The sequence below is a fragment of the Melospiza georgiana genome, chromosome 17 (assembly GCF_028018845.1).
Source record: "Melospiza georgiana isolate bMelGeo1 chromosome 17, bMelGeo1.pri, whole genome shotgun sequence".
In the NCBI taxonomy this organism is placed as follows: domain Eukaryota; kingdom Metazoa; phylum Chordata; class Aves; order Passeriformes; family Passerellidae; genus Melospiza; species Melospiza georgiana.
Window position 1 is genome coordinate 7,868,567 of NC_080446.1, and position 17,925 is coordinate 7,886,491.

A 17,925-nucleotide genomic window follows, 5' to 3' on the forward strand; every position below is an offset into this window, starting at 1 on the left:
TCAATCGGGAGAAGCCGGCGCTGATTGGTCAGGATCAGGGTGCGGGCGGTGCCCCGCTGGTTTAACGGGGATGGCGGGGTGGGCTTGGGCGGCTGAGCGGAGCCCGTCCGGGAGTTACGCCGTGTCCACCGCTCGCCATGCGCCCGCTGCCTCACCTGCAAGGGCTGCCCCTACGGGCTGCGGAGCTGCGGCCCGGTGCGCAGCCACAACCGGCAGCACGGCACCGCTGTCCGCCAGGACGCCAGGTAAGGCCCGCCCGCCGCGTCCGGCTGGAGCTCGCAGCAGCCCCCGTGGCAGGGCCGTGCGCCCGCGGTCCCCCTGGGTAGCACCGCCAGGCCCCATGGCGCCGCCGCTTGGGCGCAGCCCAGCTGTGCCCCGGGCACCGCCCCTGTCCCGTACCTGGCTTTGATAACCGGGCTGATCCCGGTAGTGTGATGCCCCGGTACCGGGGTGCTGCCAGCTGTGCCACACACCTGCTGTGTTCGCTGTATAGCTCCTGCCTTTCCCAGCTCAAGGCCCCAAGCATCTCGGCATCTGCAGCATTCCCCAGCTGTCCTTACCTCACTGCAGTGGAAGGTGATATCAGGTTTCCCTCAGGGAGCGCTTCATTCCACGGCCTTCACTTCTCCAAGCAGATGTAGTGACATTGTTTCCTTTCCATCTTAGCTGGTGGATCTGCTTGTGTGCACAAAGGCTACAAGGTCACTCACTAGTTATGCAACTGCTCCCTTTGCCCTTTTAAAATATAACTTGACTTCTTAAAATACAATTTAACCTCGTTCCTTAAAGCTTTTGTTGTCACTGCTCTAGCCTGCTCCTCCAGAGCTGCAGAACCGCGTGCTTTAGGGATAAAGACACAAACGTGTGGGTATCAGCTTCCACAGCAATGTGATGAAGTGCTTCTTCAAGCAGTCACTGTGAGGAGGAGAAGGGAGGACAAGTCCTCCATCCCTTCCTTGTGGGGAGCAAGCAGTGAGGGTGGAAAGCAATGCGCTTGTTGCTGAAGAGAGACAACAGGGAGAGTGCGGTCTCTGAGCCTTTAGCTGCTGCACAGCGGTGCGGAGGGAGGACGGGGAGGCAGCCAGGCAGGAGCCGATGCCCGCACGCCGCCCCGGGGAGCGGCCACAGCGAGCGGCGCTCCCGGTGTTCCCGGTGCGATGCACGGCGGTCACAGCGAGCGGCGCTCCCGGTGCTCCCGGTGCGATGCACGGCGGTCACGGCGAGCGGCGCTCCCGGTGTTCCTGGTGCGATGCACGGCGGTCACAGCGAGCGGCGCTCCCGGTGTTCCCGGTGCGATGCACGGCGGTCACAGCGAGCGGCGCTCCCGGTGCGATGCACGGCGGCCGCGGCGGGCGGCGCCCGAGCGCTCCGGTGCCGCCGCGGCGGGCGGAGCCCAGCGCCGGTGAGGCCGCACCGCGCCGCCACCGGAGCGCGGCAGGGACCGGGACACGCCGCGGGCCCGCACGGACAGCCCCAGCCGCGCCTGCCCGGTGCAGCTCCCGGTGCTCCCCCTCCGCAAGCGGCTGTGCCCGGAGCACCGAGCGGCCGGCCGTGATCGCCGCCGGGAAAGCCGTGGGTGCAGGCACTGAGAGCCACCGGCAGGAGCTTCTCGTCGTCCTGAGAGCCCTCATCACACCGGACTGGCTGCCTCAGCTCCACCTTCAGCGGCCGCTCGAGGATGGGATCTGGGCAGCTGGGGGGGAGCAGAGGCTTCTTCATGGAGCTGGAGGTTGTCATCCAGGGTTAAGTGAAATTTTCAGTGCTAGGCTCTCTCTGGAGAGCTGCATCACCACCTTGGCCTGGCATTAAGAAGAGTGTGTTTCTAAAGTCCCTCCTGATGCCGTGACACTCTGGTCCCCATCCTGATCACTGTGCTGCTTAGGCAGTTCCCCAAAGTCTGCCTATTTCAGACTTGCCTCTCTGGTGTGCCATGGTAACACATCCCAGAGTTCTGGCCAGGCTTCCCCCACTGTGGCAGCAGCTCAGCAGAAGCAGCAGCCCATGTCAGCCTCTCTTGTGGCTGTTGAGAGTCGTGTGATCGTTCTCCAGAGTCCACCAACTCCCTGAAACACCTCATGCTCTTCTCCAGAGTGAGCTGGCAAGCTCAGCTCCTGTTAGATCCTGTCTCCTGTGGCAAAACTGGAGGCCACAGAAACCTCAGAGGATGACAGTGAAGATTAGATTACCCAAAGGACTGAAGACAGCATCAGGCAGTCTTTGAGTGGCATTTGCACAGAGGCTGCTGCCAGGCTGTGCCTAAGGCAGTGGTTTGGAAGTCCAGGCAGCTGATTTGCACCAGGTAGGACAGGCTCAGTGTACAGATCCAGGAGGATGCCCACCCTGTGGGGAATGCACTAGTGGCAAGTAGCTACACTTGCCACTTCAACCTGGCCTTCCAGCTGCCCTGCTGGCACATCTTGGCTGTGCTGAATTCAAACAAGAAGCTCTTGCAAAGGGAAATACTCAGTAGACCATGGGAGAGGAGATGTGATGCCCATCAGGCTGGGTGAGACAGTGCTGATGGCCTCTTGGAGGTCCTAAAGAGCTCCTGGAACAAGTCTTTGGATAAATCCCTCGTGGTTATCCTTCCTCACAGCAGAGATCAGCCACAGCAATAAGGACTTGGAGCACAGGACTCTGTGGGAGCTGGCTGACAGCTGGATCAGCTCCACTGAGGTGAAGTTCCAGCACTGAGTGGGAGCTGAGCTGGTCGCTTCCACTGTGTCCTGTCTTGCACCTTCATTCCCCTCAGCCTGTCATTTCCTCGGCGTGGAAGGGGCAATTTGGGTCCTTGATCTGCTGAGTGAGCGACACTTCTTGCACGGGGCAGCAGAGGAACTGGACTGGGAGCTCCTGATCCTGCAGGAAGGGTCACAGTCACTGACCTGGCTAACAGCTGTGGCCAGGAGCCAGCTCTGGGTGGTGCAGTGTGGGAGGTGCTGCTATCCTATAATCTGCTGAGTTGGAAGGGACCCATTGGGATTGTGTCCAACTCCCAGTCCTGTGCAGGACACCACAAAAATCCCACCATGTGCCTGAGAGCGTTGTCCAGACACTTCCTGAACTCAGACAGGCTTGAGGCCAAGACTACTGCCCTGGGAAGCCTGTTCCAGTGCTCAGCCACCCTTTAGATGAAAAACCTTTTTCTGATAATCTGCCTCACCTTTATACCATTTCCTCGAGTTCTGTCCCTGGTCATGACAGTGAAGAGATCAGTGCCTGTCCCTCTGCTTCCTCTCACGAGACTGCTGAAGACCACAATGAGGTCTTCCCTCAGTTTCCTCTTCTCCAGGCTGAGCAGACCAAGTTACCTCAACTGTTTCTCAAAAGCTTCACCTCCAGTCCCATCACCATCCTTGTGGCATCTTTTGAATAATGTTCTCTAATAGTTTAATGTCTTTTTTATATTGCAGTGCCAAAACTGCCCCCAGGACTTGAGGTGAGGCTGCACCAGTGCAGAGCAGGGCAGGACAATCCTCTCCCTTGCTGGCAATGCTGTGTCTGATACCCAGGACAGGACTGACCCTCCTGGCTGCCAGGGCACTGCTGATCATATTCAACTTGCCATGGACCAGGTCCCTTTCCACAGTGCTGGTCTCCAGCTTCTTTTCCCCCATGGGTATATACCACCAGGATTGCCCTGTACAAGGTGCAGTGTGTCACTTGCTCTTGTTAAACTTCATACTTTTGGTGATGACCCATCTCTCCATTTGTTGAGGTCTCTCAGCAGGGCCTCTCTGCCCTCAATGGAACTGACAGCTCCTCCTAGTTTAGTGTTCTTAGCACTAAACATTAATATATTACTTCATATTCCTTCAAGTCCTGAGTCCAAGGTGTTAATGAAGATGTTGAAGAGAATTGGGCCAAGGGTGAAACCCTTTGGAACCCTTCTAGTGGCTGGACACCAGCCTGATGTCACCCCATTCCCTCTAAGTCTTTGTTTGTGCCCAGCCTGTGAGCCAGTTACTCACCCATTGTGCAACAGGATTATTCAGCTGCAAGCTGGACACTTTGTCCAAAAGAATACCGGGACAGACGGTGTCAAAAGCTTTGCTGAAGCCCAAAAACATTACAGCTACTGGCTTTCCTTGGTCAGTTAGGTGGGTTACCCTGTTGTAGAAGAAAATCATGTTCAACAAGCAGGACTTCGCCCTCATGAAGCCATGCTGGCTGTAACCAGTGTTGTCCTACAGGTGTTTTTCAGTACCTGCTAGAATGATCTTTTCCATGATTTTACTGGGCACTGAAGTGAGACTGACAGGCCTGTAGTTTCCAGGGTTATCCTTGCTGCCCTCTGAAACTGGGACATCGTTCCCAGCTTCTAGTCATGTGGGAACCTCTCCAGATTCCCAAAACCACTCCAAAATCATCGAGAGCCTTTGTGATGACATCAGCCAGTTCTTTGTGGTTTCTCAAATTAATCCCATAAGGGCCCATAGATTTGTAGGGATCTAGGTACAATAACACGTGACAAAACTATTTCATCCGTGGCCAGCACCCGCAGGTCCTTGCAGCATCCAGCTGTGAGGTGTTGTGCAACTGAGCCAATAAATCACCCTGGTGTTGTTTGGGAGCTGAGCCTGTCCCTGTGCCAGCTGCAGCCACCCCTCCCTGCCCAGGGAACAGAGCATGGGGAATCAGCAGGGCTTTGGGCAGTGCTCCTCAGCCGTCCTGTGGTGCCTCAGGTGGCAGGAGGTGGCAGCTCCTGAATCCCTGCGGTCCCACTGCGCTGCAGCCCCTTGCAGAGCAGGGGTGTTGTTTGTCTGGTTGCAGCAGCTGCTCTCAATTCCTCAAGAAACAGGAACTCGCCCTCGTGTGCAGGGGTCACTGCCGGGCAGATAACACTGCAGGGAGGTGGGGAGCAAAGGCTTCGTGCAAGGGTGGGGGAGGGAAAACAGCCTGTGTGCAAACTCCCTCCTCTGTGGGAACTGCTCTGGAGTGGGTGAGCTCCTCAGCCCCATCCAGCCCCAGCAGCTCCCAGCCTGTTGTTGGGACATAGCGGGGAATGTCACAGACCTCGCTCCATTGCTGTGGTTTGGTCACTGCCCATGTTTTCACATCGAATTTAGCAATTTCTTCATTAACACTTTGGTGTTGATGGACTTGGCTGTGGTTGAGGGCTGGGGATTTCCTTTGAGCACGAGTTTTGTAACATGATACTATCTCTGACTAAATATAGCATCGTGTTTCTTTAAAACATCTTTTTGTCAGCTCAGAGCTGCTTGTTTCCCCTTTGGTTGTGCTGTGGAAGAGGCCTGGAAGGTTTTGCTATCTTTCTGGAACCCCTCTGATTTTAGGAGACCTCTCCCCTCCAGGCTGTTCCTCTGCACAGCTGCCACCCTGCCTCCCCTCCAGCCTGCCACAGGCACTGCAGGATGCCATCCTCACCTGCCAGGGGCTGAAGGGTGTGGTTGAGGGCACAGAGCTGAGGGCATGGAGCTCCAAGTCAGGATTGCTGTGCCCCACACCAGATCACTGTGACTGGCTCTGTGGCCACAGACACGTGCCCAAGCAAGGGCTGCTGCCAGCACTGCTATCTGGGTGCTCCAGCATCTGACTCGTCCCCCTCCAAGCTGAACACACAGGAAATAACTCATCATTCTCTGGGTAAACATCTTTCCCAAGAGTGAAACTGCCCAGGATGAGTGTCCAGCTGTAATTTACCTCCACGTGAGCGCTGTGCTGTGCTGTGCCCTCCCACGCTCCACCCGCTCTGATCCACCCTTGACAGTCCCACTATAATTCCAGGGACATGTCCTGAACCCCACAGGACTGTGGCCTGTGCTCCCTTCCTCACTGGTGGAGGAACTGCTCCCACAAGGGGAAAAGCACAGGGGATCCCAGCCCCCCAAGCCTCCTTTGACAGAGTCTTGTCTGGAAGCACTTTATTGCAGCCTCTGACCCACATCAATCCCCCTGCCCGTGCTCTGGGCGTGCCACACCATCAGTGTGGGGAAAATCCCAACCTCACTTTGCTCTGCTCTCATGTCAGCCCTTCAGCAGCACTTGAAGGGAGGGGCACAGAGCCTGCCAGGCAGCCATCCCTGGGGGCTGTTGATGTGGGGGGCAGCCCAGCAGCACCCTCAATACCTCACTCATGTTGGCAGGAGCTCTTGAGTAGCGGGGGCAAGTCCAGGCCATCGATGGCCAGGCGGTGCACAATGTGTTTCTGGATAACCAGCCGGCACAGCGTCTGCAGGGAAGGAACTGCAAGAGAACAGAGAGTGTACCTGAGCTGGGCAAGTCAGCAGTGAGGCTGAGCACAGGGGGGTGGAGGAGCTGGCAGAGCTTCCCAGAGGCACTGTGGTAAAAGGCAGTGGTGGGTGAGTTTGTTCTGTGGCATCCTCCTGCCCTGGGCTCAAACTGGCTGTGCGGGGGCTGGTGCCAGGCTGCTCCAGCAGGGCTGGAAGCTCAAGGGCCCCGGGCAGCAAAGCTCTTCCCGTTATTAGGAGGAAGGCTGAGAGACAGTTATGTGCCCAAGCTGTGTTTGACTGTAGCTGGTTTGCATTTCTTTCTCTGGTGGCTGTCAAGCAACTCCCCAGGGTCTCACACACCCATGCTGTGCTTCTTTTCCATCCCACTCCTTTGGTCTGCCTGCACTGGCCCCAGCAGCAAGCTGCTGAGTGAGTGCAGGCTGGGGCTGCACTGCCTGCAGAGACAGTGCCCACCATACCTTTGGGGCAGACTACCATGAGAACTGTCCCCTTGGGCACCTGCACAGAATCTGCCTGGTTCCTGCTCCTGTGATACGACTTCCCAGAGCCATGGGTGGCTCAGCAGCATGGGAACTGTCTGCTGCAGCCACTACTCTCCTCAGCTGTTACACCAGGGAGAATACCAGGTTCCAGCCTTGGGACAGACGAAGTTGCTCGTGACATCAGCGTGTGAAGCAGTGGCTCCCAGTGCTGGGGGCAGGCAGTACTCTGACTCTAGCTCTTCTTCTGGCTCTGTCTCACCTGATCCATCTCCTCATTTTTCCAGCGTGGTGCTAATTAGCACTTATTAGCGTGGTCCCTCCCAGCAAACTAAGGGACACGGGCTAATGCCCAGGCTCTGATGGCATCACAGGGTGCCTGCCCAGGGAACATCATGTCTGGGGCACGCAGCAGGCGCGTGGGCGCCCTTTGCTGAGCCCTGGTGGGTGTAGGTGGATGTTTTGATGCCAGGGCAGGATCTTAGCTGGCTCTGGCTGCCACGTGCTGTAGGCAAGGCTGGGCACAGCAAGGCCTCACAGCTGTGGGACAGCCCCAAACACCCAACCCTATCACTCTGCTCGGGAAGGGTGGACAGGGGTGTCTCTCCCTTAGCCCCAGCACAGCACCCACGGTAGAGCTTTCATCAGACACTGCCCAGCAGTGGTACTGTGGGTCTCACCTGTGCTCCACAAGGACCAGAGGCTTTCCTGTGCCTTCTTACCTCCTGTGTCCCTCTGCCCAGTGGCACACGCCAACCTTCCCTCTGTTGGCGACTACGGCATGACCCCACCAGAGCTCCCCCGCTCCGGGCCCACGCAGCAGGGAGGGGCACAGGTACCTACAGCCATAATCCACGGGGATCACCCGGACGCTCTTGGTGGAGGCAAAGACGTCGATGACGGCGTAGAGCGGGCGTGAGGCGGGCAGGCCGCGGGCGCTCGGGCCCATGTCCTCGCCGTTGATGACGATGTGCATGTCGGCGGTGCCGTCGGGCTGCGGGGCGTACAGCACCCCGATGCGGCTGCGCCGGGCGGTGGCGGGCAGCACGTTCGTCTTGAACAGCTCATCCAGGATGTGGCTGTAGCGGCCGGGCCGGCTGCGCCCCACCAGCGTGTCCCGCGGGATCCGCACCCGCTCGATCAGCAGGAAGGGCTCCCAGGGCCGCCCCCGCGGCTGCGCCTGCTCCCCCTCCAGCACCACGCGGTTGTGGTTGCGGGTGATGGCAAACACCCAGGTGTCCCCCAGGCTGACCAGGTCCGGCAGCGAGTACTCAGGCACTACCTCCAGGCTCTGGGGGTCATGAGCTGTCAGTCCCACGCGCAAGTGCCCGCACCAGCCCAGCTCCTTCTCCTCAATCTCCACCAGGAAGATCTGCCCAGGTGCCAGAGGCTCCTGGCTGAAGCAGAGCCCGTTGGCGAAGCTTTCCACCCGCGTGGCTTGTGTGTGCGAGGCGTCCAGGCGGATGTTGGCGCCGTGGATGTGGTGGAAGCGTGCAGCAAGCCGGCACCGGGCAGCCATTGCTGCCCGAGCTATTTTTAACTGTCCCTGTCACAGCTGCCGTGAGGTGCTGACAGCCCGGCTGGGAGGGACAACCGGAGGGCTCAAGGGGGGTCCTGGTGCCATGGGGGCGGTTCGAGGGGCCCTGTGGCTGCTGGGCACAACCGGGCCCAAACAAGAGCCACAGACATTCCACCCTGGACTGTCCAGCGCTGCCACCTGGGCCGGGGTGCCTGGCTATGCCCATGCTGTCCAGCAGCAGCTAGCAGTGCCCGGTGGTGCCCAGTGGTACCAGTGATATCCAGCAGCGGCCAGTGGTCATGTCATGGTGATGACTGGCAGTGCCTGGAGATGCCCGGCTTTACCCGGCGGCGCTGGGTGGCACCCAGCAGTGCCCGGTGGTACCCAGCTGTGGCCGGTGGTGCCCGGCACCCCGTTTGGGTATAGGGCCCCATCGGTGCCCCCTCCCCACTGTCCCGGTCCCGGTCTGGGGCCGCTCCACGTGCGCGGGCGGGGCGGGGGCGGGGCGGGGCCGGCCGCCCCCGGGGCGCTGATTGGCCGCCGTGGGGCCCCGCCCCGCTCACGTGAGGGCCGCAGGTCATATGGGCGCGTGTCATGTGCCCGCCGTGACCGCCGCCTGCGAGCGCCGCGCCGGGAGCGGCCGCGGTCAGCGGGACCGGGGGGCGCCGGGACGGGACCGGGAGGACGGGGTGGAGGGACCGGGACCGGCGCCAGGGGAGCCGGCTGGGCCGGGACGGGGGTCAGCCCCAAGTTGGGGGGACCGGGCCGGGGCAAGCGAGCCGGGGCGCTCGCGGGGCGCTGCCGCGGCCGTTCCTGACCGACAGCAGCCTGAGCGTCCCTTCCGCCCACCGCAGATGGGGCCAGTGTTGCTGTCGTCGCTGCTGCTGCTGGGCTTGGCCTGGGCCGCCCCCCGGGACCATGAGGTGACCTACCTGCCCGGGCTGTCCAAGCAGCCGTCCTTCCGCCACTTCTCGGGCTACCTCTGCGCCGGGCCGGGCAAGTACCTGCACTACTGGTACGTGGGACTGCGCCTGGCGACGGGGGGGCATCGGCTGGCACCGGGCACTCACAGCTACATGTCCACAGGTTCGTGGAGGCCCAGAGTGATCCCCAGAACAGCCCCCTGGTGCTGTGGCTGAACGGCGGCCCTGGCTGCAGCTCCATGGAGGGCTTCCTCAAGGAGCATGGCCCCTTCCTGGTTAGTAGTCACTGCTATCCCGTGGCTCAAGGACTCAGGGGATGACCGGCTGCGTGGCACGAGCCGTCCAGCTGTGTCCTGTCCTGCTTTGCCCATCGGTCACCACCTTCTTCCTCAGATCCAGCCCGATGGGGTCACACTGAAGTACAATGAGTACGCATGGAACAAGGTACAGGCACTGCTTTTCTTTGTGGCTTTGAGACGGGGTGGCCGTGAGCCAGTTCCTGCTCTCTCAGTGGAGCCGAAGACCGCTGCTCCCCTCCCACCCAACACACCCTCCTCTGGAGTGTGCTGTTGAGCAGCGCAGGAATGTGGCCATCCCAGTGCAGCCTGGGGCGGGCCACACTCCTGTGGGTGCTGCCATGGGCGGGGCTAGCAGTCCTTGGCCCCACTGAGCCAGAGGGTCTCCCCTCATTGCTGGCTCCTCTGCTGTCCTTGCAGATTGCCAATATCCTCTATGTGGAGTCTCCTGCTGGTGTCGGCTTCTCATACTCTGATGACAAGAAGTACGCCACAAATGACACGGAGGCAAGTGACTGGGAGATCCCTGCTCCCCTGCCTGCCCACTCCTGGCTATGGGGTGCAGCCTCACCACCTGACCGTGCCACCTTCTCCCTGCAGGTTGCTCACAACAACTACCTGGCACTCAAGGATTTCCTCCGGCTCTTCCCCGAGTACTCCAAGAACGATCTCTTCCTCACAGGGGAGAGCTATGGAGGGGTCTACATTCCCACACTGGCAGAGTGGGTGATGCAGGACCCCAGCCTCAATCTGAAGGTGGGCAGCTTGGCTCTGCCCAGCCGGGGAGCAGAGGGCTTGGCACAGCCAGGGTGGGACCATTTAGGATGCAGGGCACGCCTGTCCCTGCAGCCTTTCATCTCTTCCTGGGGTTCTGGCAGCAGCTGCTGGTGGACGTGTCTGTCCCTGCTGCCGGGGGAGTGTCCTCAGGCACCCCCAACCCTCCCTGTTCCCTCCGCAGAGTAAACAGTTCCACATCTGCTTCCTGCCTGTGGCTGCTGTGCTGTGACTGCCCCGCGGGGAGCTGGAACACAACAGGGTTGTTTTCTTCTTGCCTCGCAGGGAATCGCTGTGGGAAACGGCCTCTCATCTTATGAGATCAATGACAACTCCCTGGTTTACTTTGCCTATTACCACGGGCTGCTGGGGACCGAGTAAGAGCAGAGGGAATGCTGGATGTGCCATCCCTGTGCAAGCAGGATGGCTGCACAGCTGAGGCTGGGGCTGTCTGGGTTGGTGGTGTTGAGACAAGGGCAGCACCTAGCCTGGGCCAGCATCTGGGCTGTGGCTCCGTGTCCCAGGGCAGCTCCCATGGGGGGGTTTGTTTGTGGGGTAAAGAGGGCACAGGGCCAAGCTGTGTGCCTTGTGGCCACTGGGCAGAGAGCTGCAGGGCAGCTGTCATGTCAGTGTTGCCACCTGGTCCAAGTGGTCCTGGTCTCTGCCCACAGGCTGTGGAAAGACCTGCAGGCCTATTGCTGCTCCGAGGGGAAGTGCAATTTCCATGACAACTCCAACCTGAATTGCACACTCAAGGTGAGGGGAGCCAGAGCCCCTATACATGTGCCCAGCAGAACGTGCCTGGGCCCACAGGTCCACAAGGGTCCTGCTGAGTCCCAAACCCTTTTTGTGATTGCTTGCAGATGGGGGAGATGATTCAGATTGTAGAGGAGTCTGGCCTCAATATCTACAACCTCTATGCCCCATGTGATGGAGGTGTCCCCGGGAGCATGAGGTGAGAGCTTTGATTGCACTGGCACAGAGGGATGTGGTGGGCTGGGCAGGGGGCCCCTCTGGGATACATGGATGGTGCTGAGGACTCCCCCCAGGAGAGCCCTTAGCCCTTGTTCTCCAGGGTTTTCAGTCTGTCCTCATACTCTCTCTGGCTACAGATATGAGGGTGATTATCTCATCACACATGACCTGGGCAATTCCTTCATCCGGATGCCACTGAGGTTCTCCTGGCGGCAGGTGAGCCGAGGTGCCCGTGCTGCTGGGCTGTGAGCAGCCTCTGTTCAGCCAGTGGTGCTGTTGTGGGCAGGAGGGGCAGAAAGCAGCTGCTCTATGGGGCAGGTGCTGCTGTGACAGTGACTCTCTTGACTCTCCCAGAACCTGTTCCGGATGCCAGTGGCCCGAAAGAAGGTCCGGATGGACCCGCCCTGCACCAACTCCACAGCCCCCAGCATGTATCTGAACTCCCCTGAGGTGCGGAAGGCTCTGCACATCTCCCCTGAGGCCCCAGAGTGGCAGGTGTGCAGGTGAGCAAGCTGTGGGCAGGGAGGGACTACTCTGAGAAGGAGCAGACATGCTGCCATTGCTTCCTCCACAGCTTCGAGGTGAACCGCAGCTACAAGCGCCTGTACATGCAGATGAATGAGGTGTACCTCAAGCTGCTGGGAGCCACGGTGTGTGCAAGGGAGCCCACAGACCCTGGAAGTCTCTCTGCCAGCTCAGCCTCCTACCTGGCTGGGGCTGCTGCCCTGCCAACAGCTCACTCTCTCTCTGCTACACAGAAATACCGGATCCTGGTGTACAATGGGGACGTTGACATGGCTTGCAACTTTCTCGGGGATGAGTGGTTTGTGGATTCCCTGTGCCAGAAGGTAAATGGGCAGGGCCCAGGCCAGGCCAGTCACTGGCTCCAGGCTATGTGCTGTAGCTGGCTGTGGCAGGAGCGTGGGCAGGGCCAGCCGCAGGTGCTGAAGGCACTGCTGCTACTCCCAGGTGCAGGTGGCTCGCCGGCCCTGGCTCTACACGGAAAACGGTGAGAACCAGATCGGTGGCTTTGTGAAGGAATTCACCAACATCGCTTTCCTCACTGTCAAGGTAGGGCTGAGGGCTCTGGGGGCCAGAGATGGGGCTGTGGGTTGCTGCAGTCAGGGGTGGGTGATGTCAGCAGCACCCCACCCACACTGCCAACCACTGTCCCTTTCCTACAGGGAGCTGGCCACATGGTGCCCACAGACCGGCCGCTTGCTGCCTTCACCATGTTCTGCCGCTTCATTAAGAACCAGCCTTACTAAGAGCTGCAGAGGTAGCGCCCGGCGCTCCAGCTGCTCCCACCGCCCCACCCGCCCTCACCACCGGCACCTTGCACAGCCCGGCCTCGCTGCTGCTCGGCTACACCACGGACCTGTCATGCCTGCAGCCTTCTCCCCCGGCTGGACAGGGTGAGGGGCATGGGCTGGGGGACTCTGTCCTTGTGGGACAGGCGTTGTGCACCTGCTGCAGCCACACCTCCTCCCTTGTGGCTTCCTGTCTTGCCTCCTCCCTGTCTGCGGTGGCAGCTGCGTCCCTCCTAGGCAGGGAGCAATCCCCAGCACTTCCCCTTGGCCCCACATGCACACGGCCCGGGCAGGCTATGAGGAGCAGCAGCAGGGGGCAGCTGGGTCCTACTCACACCTCTACCTTGGCTCCCACCACCTCTGCTCCCACTGAAGGAGGCTTACCACCACTACCACAACAATCCCACTGCCAGGGCCCGCAGTGCTTCAGAACTCGCAATAAACTCTGACCAAGGCGGTTCTGCTCCTCCTCATGCCTTTGTGCCAGCCCCTGCTTCGCTTTCCTCCGCTCTCTGAGGAGCACCAGTGAGTGCCAATGCCCTTTGCCAGGGAGCTCTGGGCTCTGTGAGCTGTGCCCTTTCTGCAGGAGTCCCTGCATCCTGGAAACGAGTGACCTACCTAAGTGGCAGCAGCACAGTCACTCTGAGCCCTATGGCACTGCACTGAGCTGCATTTGCTCCCAAGGACCCAAGCTGGGCAGCAGCTGCCTCCTTTCCATCTCCCCACCATGTACCCCAGCATGGACATGTCCTCCAAGCAATGAGGCCATGTGGTTGGAGTCAGGTGGTTTATTAGTGTAATGAGCAGGGCTGCAGCAGGGATTCCCAGAGCACCCTCTCCACCTTGCTGTGCCCCACCGGGGCCTGGACGCCCTGACAATGTGCTGGTGGTACCAGGTGCTTCCTACCTACGGTCTACGGGTCCAGCCCGGGATCTGCCCTTGGTCCAGGGAGGAGAGCTAGAGTGAGCTGGGATCCAGGCTGGGCTCTGCAGGCTGGGAGCTGGAGCGGCGGTTGGCACCGGGCGGTATTTCTCAATCACCTCCCGCAGCCCCTTGGAGAAGTGGAGATCAGCTCCCACTGTGAGGAATCCCTGCAGAGGGAAGAAGGTCAGTGCAAGGCTGGAGGTGACAGTGCCCTTCCCAGCAGGACACGGAGGCACAGGCTGTGCCCATCCCACCACGTACCGCGTGATTGGTGACCACCTCCCTGGTGAAGTCCATGCCTTCGGGCAGTGGGATCTGCACCCCCTTCTTTGTCCTCTCTGCAGAGAGGGAGAGCTGGGATGAGGCTGAGCTCTGCTATGACCCTGCCTACACTCCCAGTTGTGTGGGAGCAGTGATGCCTACCGTTAATGATGGGCATGATGGTCAGCTGCAGCAGGGTCTTCAGAGGGGCCTGCAGTGAGAACAGCTGTGGGAGAAGAGCTGGGGTCAGTGTAGTGGCAGAGCTGCCAGCCAGGGCAGGGAGGGCTGTAAGGGGGGATCCTGAATGGACAGCCTCTCCCCAGCCCACCCCAACTGTGGCTGGGTGGAGGGGTCCCAGGCCATCACCATTCTCTCACCGCAAGCGACTCCAGCGCTGACTGCTTGGAATAGATGCGAAAGCTGCACAGAAGGAGGCAGCTGTGAGTAGGGTGTGGAGGGGACCCTCCCCACACCCCCATGGCACCCCAGCCATACCGTCGTAGGTCCAGCTGCACACGCAGCGCCTTCCCTTGCAGAAACACCTTGGCACTCAGCTTGGTTTCCTGGGGAGGGAGAGGGCTGAGTCGTGGCAAGCAGAGGACAACCAGGCCAGCTCATGCCACAGGTCCAGTGTCCCTCTGCTCAGTGACACCAGTGCCTTACAACACAGGATGGGGGACACTGCTCCTGTATACAGTGGGGTGGCTGCACAAGGAGCCCCAGCCCCCTCTCACCATGGCCATGCTGGAGAGCTGGACAGGTGGGCGGTCCGGGGGCACCAGTGAGATGTTCAGGAAAGCAGAGACAGAAACTGAGGTCCCTGAGGGTTTGATGGTGCAGCGTGGGGGAGCAGAGACCTGCAGCACCAGCTGCAGCGGAGCATCCACAGAAGGGCTCTGGGGAAGGCAGGTGCGTTGGAGGCTAGGCACAAGGCAGGCTCTGTCCTGGGGCTCTGCCATGCCTTCCATCCTGTCTGAGGGCTCCTTACCAGCATGAAGATAGTCCCAAAGAATGTGGCTCTCAGCAAAACCTCCAGGTCCTTGGGCACCTGTGGAGAGCACAAACCACTGCAAGCCACTGCTGCAGGTCCCAGCAAAGCTGCTCCCTGGCTGGCACCTCCTTTGCTCTGTAACACAGCTCACCCCTCTCTCCTGCCTGCACACAGTCCGAGTGTCTGGTGCTCCTTACCTTCTCCCCCTGGAGCTCTATGGTCAGTACTCCTGCCTGGAAGTACGAGTGCATGGCTGAATCGAAGAAATACTCGGAGAAGGCAACGTAAACCATGCGCTCGGTCTCCTTGATCACCGGCTCCACCGCGTGGTTCTCCAGCTCCTGGTCCTCTCTCACCCGGGGGAAGAACATGCCCTGGACCAAGAGCAGGAGAGGTTCCCACAGCCATGGGGCAGCCCTACCTGCTCCATGGAGCCCAACGTGCCTGCTGGCACAGCCTCTTCCACAAGGATGGGGAAGGACCAGCAAGGCAGGACCCAGCGTTCACCTTGAAGTCGAGCTCAAGGGTGTCAGTGGTGATGGAAGGATCCCGTAGGAGGGAGTAGTCAATCCCAATATGCTCATCCACGTAGTTTCTCACTGCCAGGGAAGATGTGCTGGTGAGACTTAGCCTGGAGCTGCCTGGCAGCTTGATGCCCAGCCCTGTCTGCCTGACAGTGAATGGGATCCAGCCCTTTCCCAGGGCAACACACACCAGGCACTGTGTCCAGCAAAGAGTTCAGCAGCACCAGGCTGGCGTGCTCCAGGGATGGGCAGATCTGCAAGGCAAGGAGCCAGGCTGAGGGGAATTGCTCCCAGAACTGGATGAGGAGCTGCAGAGGCAGGACAAGGCCCAGCAGACGGGTAGGATAGAACTCTGCCCTCTCCCACACACAAAGGGCCGAGCCCTAACATCCCGCAGCCCCTCTCTGTGCTCAGCTGTACCTGCTGGCTGAGGAGGAAACGCATCCCCGTGACAATGAAGGTGCTCAGGAACTCATAGACCTTCCTGGAAAACACAAGAGTGGTTCTGCAGTGCCTGTTCTCCCTGTGGTTCTGTGCCCATTCCAGCACACAGCTGGGCTGAGGAAGCACTGAAGGTGTGGGAAGGGGGTCAGGGAGCCAGGCACACACAGAGGGGTCAGGTATACCTGAGTGTGCCAGAGAAGCCAGCGTGCATTCTCGCTATGGAGGCGCTGCAGGTCATATTGGAGATCTTGAGGCGCCCAGCCTCATCCTTGGCCAGCTGCAGCACTGTGTAGATGTGGACACCATCCGCAGAGGCATTGATGGACCCAATGTCATAGCTAGAAGGCAGGAAAGCAGATGAGAGGAGCACACAGTTCCTGCCAGCTGCAGGACAGCAAGGCACCTGTGGCACCCAGCAAGCACAGCTATGGGGTGGGCTAGCACCCAGAGCAGGAGGAAGGGGACGCAGCTCACAAGAACCAGTAGAGCAGCTGCCTGCGGAAGCGTAGGCTAATGGAAGCATTGCTGATGTTGAAGACAAGGTGCTGCTGGGGCTGGAAGTTCAGGTCTGAAAAGGCCAGCTGCAGGTCTGTCACCTTGACCCTGCAGGGAGGGGACAGGAGTGGTTAGACAGACAGATGGACGTGGGAAGCCGTGGGCAGCAGGCAGCACTCACTGGCTGATGTTGTACTGGAACTGCCCCTCACTCCCATGCAGGTCCGACACGGTGATGTTCTGCAGCTCCTGCTCCACAAAGCGCAGCCCCTCCTGCTTCACTGCAGGGAAAACGAGGCTGGGCTGGGACGTGCGGGGACATGCCGGGCTGGCAGCATCCCCCCTGACAGCCCCCACTGCTCCCCGGCCACCCCATGGTGGAGCAGTGCAGGCAGAACCCTACACAAGCACAGACCCCAGGACGGTGCCCAATGTCCCTCTTTCCCAGACTGAGACATCCTGGCCGGCCCCTTACCCAGGTCCAGCCCCTTGGAAGTAATCCGGATCTTACAGCCAGGAGGGCTGTGTGAAGCTGTGACCAGCGAGGGCAGAAGGAGAAAAAGGAGGCAGCCGCCGGCAGCCATCTCGCACCTGGAGGCAGAGAGCAGGGTCAGCACGGACTGGCTGGGGACATACACAGGTGTCAGCACAGACAGGCCCAGGGGACACACTGGAAGGGGAAGCAGCTGCTGTCCAACCTGCCCGGGGCAGGGGATAGTTCCAAGGAGCACCCCACGGGTCCACTGTTCTCCCTGAAACCCCCCAGTGCTGCCCAGGTCGCCTTTGCCCGAAACCTCTGGCCCAGCAGCCCATACACGCCTCCCACCCCAGGGCGCTGTGCACAAGCCCCCGCACTGGCGCTGTGGAGCCCGAGGGTCCCACATCGGGGAACACCCACTCCAGCGCTTCCCCGCCCTGAGCACACCCCGCTCCCCAAACCGCAGGAACAGGAGCCAGCTCCGTGCGTGCTGCTGCAGCGGGGAGCCCCAGCAGCTCGCAGAGGAGCGAGCCCTCGCCCGTGAGGCCGTCCCACAACCCTCACAGCCCCCCCGAGATGTGCCGCCTGCCCCTAGGCTGGTTTGAGACGGAGCTGGACCCCGTCCATCCCGCAGCAACAGGCAGAGCTCCGTGCGAGCCTGTGGGATGGGACGGGGCTCCCCCACAGCGTTTTCCTCTAATTCTATGAAGGGAGAGGATGGGGGATCCACTTCCTCGGGGCCCGGAGCCACCGTCCTGCCCAGCGGCTGGGGGCTCCCCCACACAATGCCGGCTCAGTTCGGGTACTTACAGCGAGGCTTGTCCTCGGCTCCCGGCGTGGGGAAGCTGAATCACGTGAAGGCAGGAGGGAGGGAGAACACCACCAGCTCCAAGACTTTCTTTTGAGCTGGCTGAGGTTTCCCTGCCTTTATATAGCCCCCAACTGCCACTCCTTGTGGGCTCACAGCTGGGAGGAGACAGCGGGACGGACGGACGGGGAGGATGCAGGTCTGTGTCCCGCCGAGCCCGGCTGGCTGCCAGCACCGGCACAGACAGCGGCTCGCCTGGCCACCTCCAGCCTGGACACGAAGCCTGCCTTCCCCCCGAAAACACCGCTCCCCGCGTCCTGCACACGCAGCCACAGCCACGGATCTCTCCGGCACCCCCCGTGCAAACGGCAATGTCCGGGAGGGCCTGGGCTATTGGGGACTCCCAGTCTGTGTTACGAATCTCCTGCTAGTGCTCAGCTATCCCAGCTTCAGTGCAGACCCGGGGGCCGGGGGTGCTGCTGGGGGCTGGTTCATGGCCGTCTGTAAC

At 60.5% G+C, this 17,925-nt stretch overlaps 3 protein-coding genes across 4 annotated transcripts; 1 reads left to right on the plus strand and 2 right to left on the minus strand.

Annotated features, from left to right (window-relative positions):
• Window positions 1-114: 114 nt before the first annotated feature.
• On the plus strand, window positions 115-12,964 carry CTSA (cathepsin A). Of its 2 annotated transcripts, none has more exons than XM_058036097.1 (15): window positions 115-245; window positions 9,068-9,228; window positions 9,300-9,411; window positions 9,530-9,580; window positions 9,853-9,939; window positions 10,033-10,188; window positions 10,492-10,583; window positions 10,878-10,962; window positions 11,070-11,161; window positions 11,319-11,397; window positions 11,536-11,684; window positions 11,756-11,831; window positions 11,940-12,029; window positions 12,151-12,252; window positions 12,366-12,964. In XM_058036097.1, the coding sequence occupies exons 1-15, from the start codon at window positions 138-140 to the stop codon at window positions 12,447-12,449; spliced, it is 1,524 nt and encodes a 507-aa protein (XP_057892080.1). In that variant the 5' UTR covers window positions 115-137; the 3' UTR covers window positions 12,450-12,964. The 2 variants fall into 2 exon arrangements, with proteins under 2 accessions (XP_057892080.1, XP_057892081.1); XM_058036098.1 differs by lacking the exon at window positions 115-245 and adding an exon at window positions 8,784-8,858.
• Window positions 4,044-8,237, minus strand: NEURL2 (neuralized E3 ubiquitin protein ligase 2). Its single transcript, XM_058036100.1, has 3 exons — window positions 7,538-8,237; window positions 6,091-6,207; window positions 4,044-4,110 (listed from the first exon to the last, which is right to left on the minus strand). The coding sequence occupies exons 1-2, from the start codon at window positions 8,211-8,213 to the stop codon at window positions 6,092-6,094; spliced, it is 792 nt and encodes a 263-aa protein (XP_057892083.1). The 5' UTR covers window positions 8,214-8,237; the 3' UTR covers window positions 4,044-4,110; window position 6,091.
• A 297-nt stretch (window positions 12,965-13,261) lies between the features above and the next one.
• Window positions 13,262-17,523, minus strand: PLTP (phospholipid transfer protein). Its single transcript, XM_058036099.1, is given in 17 exon segments — window positions 13,262-13,499; window positions 13,502-13,583; window positions 13,678-13,754; window positions 13,840-13,903; window positions 14,055-14,097; window positions 14,173-14,240; window positions 14,412-14,573; window positions 14,666-14,725; window positions 14,866-15,042; window positions 15,176-15,267; window positions 15,383-15,446; window positions 15,613-15,676; window positions 15,819-15,974; window positions 16,111-16,239; window positions 16,313-16,412; window positions 16,607-16,722; window positions 17,420-17,523. Coding segments are annotated over 16 exon segments (1,497 nt in total). The 5' UTR covers window positions 16,716-16,722; window positions 17,420-17,523; the 3' UTR covers window positions 13,262-13,449.
• Between the last annotated feature and the right edge of the window lie 402 nt (window positions 17,524-17,925).

What these genes read in the sequence shown, in the direction of transcription:
- CTSA (XM_058036097.1), top strand. Translation starts at nt 138, where the DNA reads ATGCGCCCGCTGCCTCACCTGCAAGGGCTGCCCCTACGGGCTGCGGAG. An exon ending in GCTGTCCGCCAGGACGCCAG is followed by an intron (nt 246 to 9,067) that starts GTAAGGCCCGCC and finishes CGCCCACCGCAG; the next exon opens with ATGGGGCCAGTGTTGCTGTC. An exon ending in ACCCCAGCCTCAATCTGAAG is followed by an intron (nt 10,189 to 10,491) that starts GTGGGCAGCTTG and finishes CTTGCCTCGCAG; the next exon opens with GGAATCGCTGTGGGAAACGG.
- NEURL2 (XM_058036100.1), bottom strand. Translation starts at nt 8,213, where the DNA reads ATGGCTGCCCGGTGCCGGCTTGCTGCACGCTTCCACCACATCCACGGC. An exon ending in GATCCCCGTGGATTATGGCT is followed by an intron (nt 6,208 to 7,537) that starts GTAGGTACCTGT and finishes GTTCTCTTGCAG; the next exon opens with TTCCTTCCCTGCAGACGCTG.